At 41.6% G+C, this 11,011-nt stretch overlaps 1 protein-coding gene across 2 annotated transcripts; it reads left to right on the top strand.

Annotated features, from left to right (window-relative positions):
* Window positions 1–119: 119 nt before the first annotated feature.
* Window positions 120–8,617, top strand: cdk21 (cyclin-dependent kinase 21). 2 transcript variants are annotated; one of them, XM_015948834.3, is made up of 8 exons: window positions 120–200; window positions 431–692; window positions 1,883–2,015; window positions 2,102–2,269; window positions 2,363–2,472; window positions 2,598–2,648; window positions 8,103–8,235; window positions 8,394–8,617. In XM_015948834.3, the coding sequence occupies exons 2-8, from the start codon at window positions 463–465 to the stop codon at window positions 8,469–8,471; spliced, it is 903 nt and encodes a 300-aa protein (XP_015804320.1). In that variant the 5' UTR covers window positions 120–200; window positions 431–462; the 3' UTR covers window positions 8,472–8,617. The 2 variants fall into 2 exon arrangements, with proteins under 2 accessions (XP_015804320.1, XP_015804321.1); XM_015948835.3 differs by having other exon boundaries at window positions 121–200; window positions 436–692.
* The last annotated feature ends 2,394 nt before the right edge of the window (window positions 8,618–11,011 follow it).

Here is an 11,011-nt window from a genome sequence, read left to right as displayed (position 1 = left end):
CCCGAACGCACCACGGCTGTTGCAGCAGTCACGTGCGCAAACGCTGAGCTCCATAATTCAGTTTTTAGACTTTCTGATTAGCCAGTGAATAAAAAAAGGGGTGTGATTTTTGCCTTCATATTTTTTTTTTTTTGAGGATTATGCAGATCCATTTTTCTACCGGTAGCGGGCGGTGCGATTTGTGCTCCTTGCAGCCTGAGGTAACGAAAAAATAACCCACTGCGTAAATAACCGCGTATTTCTAAGTTTATTCGGTAAACCAAGGCAGTCTTAATGCAGGTTGTCTTATTTTTAGACACATTTAATTACATGCTCATTAACCTGCAAACAGCAGTAAAGTCAAGAGCTAGCTTAGTCGCGCCGCTGCTAAAGCACAACAACGTGACATTATTAGCGGTTGTCATCTTAAAATTGACGTCTTTTTGTGAAGTTCAGGTTTTCTGACGCTGAATTCGGAGGAAAATGAACTTCTGCGCCGAACGGCTGAGTTACGAGCTCCTGGCAGAGGTCGGTGAGGGCTCCTTCGGTAAGGTCTATAAGGCGAGGGAGTTGGGGGAGAAACAGCGCCTCCTGGCGGTGAAGAAGTTCAACTTTCAAATTGGCGCAGTGGGGACCGGAATCCCTCCCTCCATGATCCGAGAGGTGGCGCTGCTGCGCAAAGTGGGCTTCTTCGATCACCCAAACATAGTCAAGTAGGATTATGAAACTTACTGTTTTGAATGTTTGAATGTACTCTGATAAGTCAAACTGTTCTTATTTGGTGTTTTATACGCATTTGCTGTTGCAGTATTGAGTTTTTTTCCCCATCATTAATTTTTTTTAGCATTTTCCTGTCAGACTAATTTCTATATAAGGCAGTCTACAACCTGTGGGGTTTCTGTGCCTCAGAAGTTGCTCCTTGTGTATCAAGAATGACTCTGATATTGGATGGATGGATTACTTCCTGGGAAATCTTTGCTGCAGCAACAAAAATACAAGAATACAGCTTTAAATTTAAAAGGATGCTAAATCCAAGAACGATGTTCTATGATTTTGAATATGCAGACGTAGCAAAATAACTGCAAATATGACTTAACTGGTGCAAAAAGGTGCAATATTTTCTACAGCTTTGGGAGACAAATTCTTGTACGGAGTGTATCAGGGTATGACAGGAGGTATTCTCTGAACCAGTTGCTACGACAACAGAGCATCCCGTAGGATAAAGCTCCACTGGTGAGGATGCTTTGTCTTTTATGGTCATCAGTTTTTTGTTTCAGCATCATTTCCTCCAGCTCTACCTGATAGGAGTCCAGTCTGTATCCAGTAACGGGGCCAGCCTTTTGTCTGACGTTTCTAGCTCCAGTGCTGCTCCCCTAAAAACAAAGCCATTTATATTACAAACTGACATTAAAGAGTGGTTTCCCATTCAAAAGTTGTAATATGGGCACAGAATGTCTGCAGCTGACTGATATGTAATATAAGAAGTCTAGACATAAATAGTTTGAGTTCCAGATTAAACTAAAAACGAGTTAAAATGTAAGGTTTTACTAAAACATATTTGGAATATACTGATCAGTTAGACCTTTTAGTTCATATTTTCTTAACTAAGGTTTAGCTATCAAATTTGAGCCGCCATCATGTTCTTTTAATTGTGCAAATTTAAAAAGAAAGAAACATATTTTAGTCATCGAATGGTTATTTTTAATGTGAAAAACAACATTTAACTTTAATCCAGTAGAAAATAGTCAAAATCACTTTATTAGAAGAATGCCTGGACCAGTCTAACATACTTTATTTGCTTTCTTACGGTTAGTTTTTTTTATCTGTTCTCATTTGCATGTCGGACATTTTTACTAAAAGTGACCCTCAGAGCTTTGAGCATTCTGACCTGTTTGTTACTCAGGCTTTTGGACGTATCTGCTGTGTTTTTGGGCTTGGCTCTGGACCTGACTCTGGTCCTGGAGTACATTGACCAGGACCTGTCCACCTACCTGTCCAAGGCTCCTGCCTCTGGTTTGGGCAGCGACTCTATAAAGGTCTGGGCTCTTGATCCGGTCGGACTTTGGTTGTACATGTTTTGATGATTGAAGGATAACATTTCCTGTCATGTTGCAACTCTCAGAATGTGATGCTGCAGCTGCTGCGAGGATTGGACTTCCTCCACACAAACCTTGTGATGCATCGCGACTTAAAACCAGAAAACATCCTGGTCAGCAACAACGGAGAAGTTAAGATCGCAGACTTTGGACTGGCCCGTCTGCACACTTTCAACGTTGCTCTCACACCAGGTGTAAGGGTTACCTGTAGCCATGATCGTAACTGAAAGTATTTTTTCCCTCCCCCACCTGTGTACATCTCTCATCAGTCCCCTGATACTGCTCAGGTGGTGACTTTGTGGTATCGGGCTCCTGAGGTGCTGCTTAACTCCGTCTACATGTCCTCTGTGGACATGTGGAGCGCCGGCTGCATCTTCGCTGAGCTTTTACTCCTGAGGTTAGAAAAAGAAAAATATCTGATGATGAAAGATCACCTTGAATTTAGAAGTGCAACATTTTTAGGGATGCCAAACTGAAGATGAAAACAATTGAACTTTTGACTTGTTTTTTTGTATTTTACAGACCTTTGTTTAAGGGATACACAGAGGTGCAGCAGCTGCAAAAAATCTTTGAGTGAGTATTTCTGTCTGTTAAAAGAAGCACCAGGGCGTTTTCACTCGATGTAGCGTGTAAATCTTGCACCAAGGATGCTTTTTGAAACAGCTTTGAGGTTTTAAGGATGTTTAAACTCAAGAGTATAAACAGGCCACAGATAGTTTGCCATTATTTGACTGAACTGGCGTTTTGATATACACAGGTGCCGGTCATAAAATTTGAATATCACGACAAAGTTGATTTATTTCAGTAATCGCATTCAAAAAGTGAAACTTGTACATTAGATTCATTCATTACACTCAGTTTGATATATTTCAAATGTTTCTTTTAATGTTGATGATTATAACTGACAACTAATGAAAATCTCAAATTCAGTATCTCAGAATATTAGAATATCAATTAAGAACAATGCAAAAAAAAAAGGAATTTAGAAATTTTGGCCTACAAAAATGTGTGAACATGAAAAGAATGAGCATGTACAGCGCTCTATATTTAGTTAATAATAATACATTTTATTTAAAAGCGCCTTTCAGAACACCCAAGGTCACTTGACAGAAAATACTTAATAAAATACAATAAAACAATAATAAAACCCAAACAAGAAAAAACAAAGAGAGAAAAAGTTCAATAAAATCAGAGGTTGTAGGCAGATTTAAACATGTGTGTTTTGAGTTTTGTTTTGAAAAGGGTAAAACTGTCGATGTTCCTGATGTCTGGGGGAAGTGAGTTCCAGAGACGGGGAGCAGTGTGGCTGAAAGCTCTGCTCCCCATGGTAGCGAGACGGGCAGAAGGAACCGCAAGATAGATGGAGGAAGAAGATCTGAGAGAACGGGATGGGGTGTGAATACTTATAAGGTCTGAGATATATGGAGGAGAGAGGTTATGGATTGCTTTGAATGTATGGAGGAGAATTTTGAAGGTGGGCCTGAATTTAACTGGGAGCCAGTGAAGCTGCTGGAGAACCGGGGTGATGTGGTGAAAGGAAGGGGTTCTGGTGATAATACGGGCTGCTGAATTCTGGACCAGTTGCAGTTTATGAAGGAGTTTGTTGGGGAGACCATAAAGAAGTGAATTGCAATAGTCGATACGGGAGGGGACGAGGCTGTGGATGAGAATTGCGGCAGTGTGAGGGGTCAGTGAGGGGCGAAGACGGTTTATGGAACATAGATGGAAGTATGCTGACCGAATTAAGTTATTAATGTGAGCCTGAAAAGAAAGTGAGCTGTCAAGGATGACACCCAGACTCTTGACGTGAGGGGAGGGGGAGACTATGGCGCTGTCAATAGTTAGGGCTCCCTTGGCCTGGATTACTGCAGCAATGCGGCGTGGCATGGAGTCGATCAGTCTGTGGCACTGCTCAGGTGTTAAGAGAGCCCATGTTGCTCTGATCGTGGCCTTCAGCTCTTCTGAATTGTTGGCGCTGGCGTATTCATCTTCCCCTTCACAATACCCTTCTACGGGGTTAAGGTCAGGTGAGTCTGCTGGCCAATCAAGAACAACAGTACCATGGGTTAGGGTTACACCAGGTACTGTTAGCTTTGGCACTGTGTGCAGGTGCCAAGTCCTGTTGGAAAATGAAATCTGCATCTCCATAAATTTGGGCAGTAGCAGGAAGCATGAAGAGCTCTAATACTTCCTGGTAGATGGCTGTGTTGACCTTTGACTTCAGAAGACACAATGGACCAACACCAGCAGATGACATGGCACCCCAAACCATCACTGACTGTGGAAACTTTACACTGGACCTCAAGTGACATGGATTATGTGGCTCTCCTGTCTTCCTCCGGACTCTGGGACCTTGGTTTTCAAATGAAATTAAAAATGTACTTTCAGAGAACATAACTCTGGACCACTCAGCAGCAGTCCAGTCTTGTTTGTCTTTAGACCAGGTGAGATGCTTCTGACACCGTCTCTTGTTCAACAATGTCTCGACACAAGGAATGCAGCAGAAACCTGTCCTGCACACATCCGTGTGTGGTGGTTCTTGAAGCACCGACTCCAGCTGCAGCCCACTCTTTGAATGGGTTTTGTTTCACACTCCTCTCCAGGGTGGTCATCTCCATTGCTTGTACGCTTTTTGTACCACATCTTGTCCTTCCCTTTGCTTCTCTATCATGGACGTAATTTTCACTTTAGAAGTGGGGGGGGCACGGGGGGGTAGGTATCTTTACAGTATGCTCTAATGGGAAACAGGCTTCAACACAAACGGTTGTTTTTCCCCTTGGTCCTAGAGCTCAACCAGTGTCAATTTAATATAGCGTAATATTATTTTTGGATGGTTAAAAATTGCATGGGTCAAAACTTGACTTTGGAAAAAGAGTGTATTACCGTAATGTGCTTGGACACACAGCTCTGTGGACAGTCAGCCTCTGCAATGACCTTTTGTGTCTTGCCCTCCTTGTGCAATGTGTCAATGGTCATCTTGTAGAACCCTAGAAAGTGCTATATCAAACACAGACTATTAACCATATCTCCTATATAAACCCTGTAGGAGCATACAATTTCACCCATATGACCATCAGAGCCTTCTGCTACTCACAGAAGTTTTTTTTAACGCCACTTCTGGTTTTAACCCAGCAGCTGTTTGAGGTTCAGTTTTAGTTTGAGTTCCTGTCAGTCTCCCATTGGGCTTGCTGCCAGGGAGTTAGACACACAGATTCTAAGTTATCATGATGATCTTAAAGTAAAAGTTGCCCCCTGACAAAGTCTTAATCCACCCACACTTCCTGTGTGAAGATTGCACCTAAAGGAGGTGTTGCCAGGTGGATTGAGAGTGTGGTGCTGAGGCAGCAACTCCGAGGTAGAGATGGAATTTGGTACTTTTTAAGGCACCGACCAAATTCCATGCCGACTGAGTACCGATTCACGTCATATGAAACGGTGCCTTGTTTTGGTACCTGTCCTTCATAACGAGAACTTGCGAGACAGCAAATTGCCAAGATAGACGACAGCACCGGCAAAAGAACGTAATATCTTCGGTCACTGTGGGCGAGCTGTAAACAGAGCAAGCATCTTGCATGGCAGAGAGGAAGCACTCAGAAGTTTGGGTCCACTTCACTAAGTGGGATGAGTAGCTGGTGATGATGAAACCAGCGACAATGATCTGGCAACATCATCTTAATGTGCTCCGGTAGGTAAATGAAATATTTAAGATAACGTTAGCTTGATATTTTAGCTTCCGTTCAGCTAATGGTGCATTTGTTTTCTCCTCGGAACTCCGAAATTCCAACTAGAAAAAAGCGAATACGCTTTAAAGTTAATGCAATGTTTAAAGCTAAATGCAATGGGCGATTGAGTGATGATGAAAACAGCGACAATGATCTAAGTGTGAGGCATCATTGTCTTGCTCTACTCCAGCAGCAAAATAAACAGTTTAAGATAACGTTAGCTTGATATATTAGCTTGCGTTGACATTGCTATCAGCTAATGGTGCGTTCGTTTTCTCCTCGGAATTTCCAACGTCCGAGTGGGGAAAAACCAACAGTTTGAAAAAGAACGGCAAAAGGAATGAGGATGCACAGTAAATTGAGTTCACAGCAAAGATGTTTGCTTTGGTTTAATTTGCAGTCTTTAAAACTACAAAGACCTACCCATTACACAGTTTGTCCAGAAGGAAAGGGAGTACATAGAGCTGGGTTTAGTTAGTGAATCACCACAATATTAAAATACAATCTGTTGTATGGTATCGAAGTTGGCTTTAGTTTCATTTGTAGTGTATAATACATGGTCTCCTCATCAGAGTTATTTCAGAGGGCTTAGAAGAGGATTAGGAGTACGTGGAACTGGTTTTGTTTTTGCATCATTTAGAAACAGTTGTGGTTAAAGGTTTTCATATTGAAGAATTTTGTACAACACTACAATGGTAAAATAGTTAGTATGTTATTTATCATGATATTTATCAAATATGGTTATGTATTGAGAACAAATACATATTTGAGATTCAAAAAATTATTAAACACTCAAAAGTATCGAAAATGTGTATGGTTAAGTAATGGTATCGATGCGTAGGTACTGGGAATTGGTACCCATCCCTAGTCAGAGCAGAGAAACTTCAGCACACTGGAGGATTTTCTCTCCAACCCAATCACTAGAAGAAAGGGAAAAGTAAGTTTTTTTTAAGAGGCAAGCAGCTCTGAGCCTTATCATTTTATATCGGCTCACATCGGTGGTGGACTCTTGTCGCTTCCTGGGCGCCACCATCACCCAGGACCTCAAGTGGGAGCCCACCATCACCTCTGTCACAAAAAAGGCCCAGCAAAGGATGTACATCCTGAGACAGCTGAAGAAATTCAACCTACCAGCACAGTTGACGAGGCAGTCATTGAGTCCATTCTCATCTCTTCAATCACTGTGTGGTATACTGGAGCCAATATCAGGGACAAGAAGAGGCTGCAGAGTGTTGTACGCTCTGCTCAGAAGGTCATTGCCTGCAAACTCCCCTCTATACAGGACCTGTACACCTGAGGCATGCAGGTTGGATCACAGCTGACCCGTCTCACCCTGAGTAGTCTTTTTGACTCGCTCTCATCTGGCATGAACTGTCATGATTGACAATTGTAGGGCTGCCCACTCCAGTCGCTTTGTTGCAGTCACATGACCCTGTGTTGTGTTTGCACCTGACTGTTCCGCTCTGATCAGTACCTACACTGTCTTGTATTGGGTAGCCATTTCTCTAATTATTGCCTCCCTGTTATTATTTTATAGTGCTTACATTCTTATTTCTGCTTTTTTTAAATTTTTTATTTTTTTTGCACCAAGTACCGCAGCAATTTCCTAATGTTGTGATTTCTCACACGCAAGGCAACAAAAACCTTTTGATTCTGATTCTCACGAGTGGCTGAACCAGCTGGAGGCTGCAGTCCAGTGCAGTGCACCCGGCAACGCCGGCTGGCACCTCTTAGCTAAACATCATGGCTGATTCAAATTCAATGTAAGGCAAAATTTTAACCTGAAGATGCCAAAATAATGACCACACATTTCTACAGCATTATTAGACATTTATTTAAACAGCCTATCAGCAAAAAGTAGATTTGGGGCTGAAGTTATTTATACAAGTACAATATTAGCCTTAATGAGCCACAGACAGCAACTTTGACATTTTATGTTGGGATTGGTTTTCTTGACACTTTTTACACAGTTTATTTATAAAAACGTTGATATTTTGTTTTCCTTTGGATCATTAGAAAGATAGAGTTTTGGCCAGCAGCGTTAGCATTAGCACTGTTCAATATTTCTTCAGAAATAGTCTTCTATTATGTTTGTCCTTTACTGAAAAATTAATTATTACAAGTAATAAAAAGAAGATATTTTTCCATCAACTTTAAAGTATTAAATCCTAATTCTTGTCTTCTACTGAAACCAAAATGTCTTTTTGTCCTTTTGTGCTTTTATTTCAGCCTCCATCTGATATTGTTACTGTCGGTCGTGCCTGGATCTGTGCAGCTGATCGTTCAATCCCTGTTCTTTCCTCAGATTGATTGGATTGCCCAGCGAGGACGACTGGCCTCGGGACAGTCCCATCACTTACTCAGAAAGCTGGGGACCAAAAGGGGCCTGCACCAAGCTGCTGCCCAACCTGGACTCAGACGGGAACGACCTGCTGTCTGTAAGCTCATCTGTGTTTTCATTTCTCTAATTCAGCGCCGTGTGTGTCCTCTACAATCTGAGCATTTTACAGTAAAACGGATCAGTCCCAGTCAAGAGGAACTGTAGCGTTTGAAGTCACAGTGATACTGTTAGCATTTAACATATTTTTATCTGCAGAAACTTTTGATATTCAGTCCTCGTGATCGGATCTCAGCTGCCAAAGCCCTGGTTCACCCGTTCTTTGTGATGCACTGAAGATTTTGTTGGATGAGGAGCAGAAGGAGGTCAGCTGCTGCTCTGAGATTCAACAGGAAGAATGATCAGGTAGTTTGTGCCATGAAATTCTCTCCGGTCATGGCTCATTAAGCTGGCTGCTAAAACTTTAATCAGCAACATCATGAGAAGCTGGTCAGGTTCAACGTTTCTAGGAAGTAATTCAACTCAAGAACAGAGTCGTGGCACAAATCTTTATTTTTGATATTTTTCTAAAACTCAGTTTGTTGAACATGTTTTGTGTTGAAGTGACGGGAGTGGCCGAGTTGTTCTTTCGGTCTTTCTTCAGGTATGTGTGTACTCACTAAATGCAGAGATCTGTTAAAGTTGAGTTTTGCTGTTTAAAACAAGAGTTCTGGTTTTATGATACTTACAGAACATTATGAGCACTTTTGAGTTAGTGAGTTTTGTTGTTTCTGCTTTATTTGGAGTTTAGAAGTAAGTGCAGCACCTTATTTGTGAAGATTTTATGTTTTTTTCCCCCTTCTTTTCCTAATTGAGGTATTTATGGTGCGATTGTTACAGAAGGCACCTGTATTTATGTTTGTTGTTACAGATCATACAAGGTATTTTTCTATGTATGTTACACTGTTCATCAATGAAGCATTTCTAAAACAAACTCAACTTGTTTTTTCTTTTGATTTATTTGGCATGTTGAACTGGAAGTAGTAGTTTTAGTGTGGAAGGGAAAGGGGGAAGTGTTTTGATCAGAAAGTCTGTAGAAAAAGACAAAAAGAGAGGTAGAGGGGTTTGAGTGGTGCAGCACCAGGCTAAAGGCCAAAGGTGACAGATCATCTGCTGCTGTGGTCCCCAGACTTCGGAGGTGTTTCTCAATGTCAAGGCGCCTGGCCTGGCAAGGCGATGTCTTGCCAGGCCAGGCGCGTTGCTGAGGACACTGTCCTTCCTTGGTCAAAGAAAACGGTTAAATGGAAGAATTGCATCACGTGACACGGGAGATAACATTATATTTCATACGTTTACGTTTCAATATAAATATACAAGGAGCTTTTTACTTTTGAAATTGTGTATATATTGGTTAAATTAAATCCTGTGTATCCTTGCTCAGCTAGCTAAACGGCTAACAAACGGAGAACAGATGCCTCGGTAGAACATGAACATTTGAACATGCCTTGGCGGTTCCTGACGACGTATCTCCTAATCAAGCAACCGGGGTGGGACCAAGACATCAACGCGAGGTTGCTTGGCACTGAGAAACACCCTGGAACTCTCTCCCCCTGAGCCTCAGATCAGTGGACTCTTTTAACCCTCTGGAGGCAGGCGTTGCACATTTGCAACGTTAAAACCTACCTACCTGGTTACTCCACACACGTATTTCATGAGCATTCTTTAACTCAGAAGTACCCCTGAAGGACTTAGTTGTTCGTCCTTTTATCATAACTTATTTTGAGCCTGCGTTTAATTCATTCAGATCTAAGATGACTTATTTTGTGTTACGCGCACACACACACACACACACACACACACACACACACACACACACGCACGCACGCACGCACACACACACACACACACACACACACACCACAACTTTTAGAAAAAGGATTGCAATTGTGTTTTTCTCCAAAAGGTGGCAGTAACACAACATTGAACACTTGCAGCAACTAAAAAAGAAGAGTAACTATTCTGTGTAATGTTAGATAAACAGTATGTTTGGTTAAGTGAATTGCTTTAAAAGTTATTTATATTATTAAATGCAAAAAGATCAGTGAAAAGTGGTTCTATTATTAACACTACTTGAGCAATACTCTATTTAACTAGAATATCACCTGTTTGGTCTTATTGCTTTAGTCAGAAGATTCTAGGATTCTTTTATTCATTTAGGGATTGTACACACTTCGTTGGATTCAAGAAACAGTCAGGTTTATAAAATTTAAGAATTTATTTCACAAACAATTAAGACTTGACAAATTGGTTAAACTATTATTTACTGTGCGTGGATGGAACTAAGGATGGTGTCTGGAACTTATGTGTGACTATGATGTATTCAGAGTCTTCGTATCTCAGAAATCTGAGTTTTGGATGGAAAGAATTTGTTTTGCAAATAAGCTAGAAAGGTGTTATTATCAAAACCACATACAGACGCTATCTCGCTGTGTTCTACCTCACCCGTTCTGAAGACCCCCGTTTGGATCCGAGATGTCCAGGAGCCGACGACTCCACTGCACCAGGTTCGTAGAAAAAACCTCGATGCGACCAAATCAGTCCTGGGGTGTCTCCGGGTCCCAACGTTAGATGAAACGGAGCGTCTTAAAAATAACTCTGAAGGAGTTTGTGTTAGCTTGTACTGCAGATACTGTCTTGTTGTTCTCAGCTTCGCAGGTGCGACAAAGGTTTAAGGTTTTGACAACGTGTCAAAATCCTGGTTAAACAGGCTTTCGCTCAGATGGCCGGTCTGAAGCTTTTCTCTAGAACCCTCGAACTGTTGAACTGAGGGAAAAACCAGAGCTGGCTAGTTTTAATGGAATGATGTTATGATTGACTAGCCAACCACAGGTTGACAA

This window comes from Nothobranchius furzeri, chromosome 5 (genome assembly GCF_043380555.1).
Source record: "Nothobranchius furzeri strain GRZ-AD chromosome 5, NfurGRZ-RIMD1, whole genome shotgun sequence".
NCBI classification, from domain to species: Eukaryota; Metazoa; Chordata; class Actinopteri; order Cyprinodontiformes; family Nothobranchiidae; genus Nothobranchius; species Nothobranchius furzeri.
The sequence above is the reverse complement of the archived record's forward strand: the minus strand, read 5'-3'. Positions and strand labels throughout refer to the sequence as shown.

What these genes read in the sequence shown, in the direction of transcription:
- cdk21 (XM_015948834.3), top strand. Translation starts at nt 463, where the DNA reads ATGAACTTCTGCGCCGAACGGCTGAGTTACGAGCTCCTGGCAGAGGTC. An exon ending in GCTGAGCTTTTACTCCTGAG is followed by an intron (nt 2,473 to 2,597) that starts GTTAGAAAAAGA and finishes TGTATTTTACAG; the next exon opens with ACCTTTGTTTAAGGGATACA. An exon ending in ACGGGAACGACCTGCTGTCT is followed by an intron (nt 8,236 to 8,393) that starts GTAAGCTCATCT and finishes TTTTATCTGCAG; the next exon opens with AAACTTTTGATATTCAGTCC.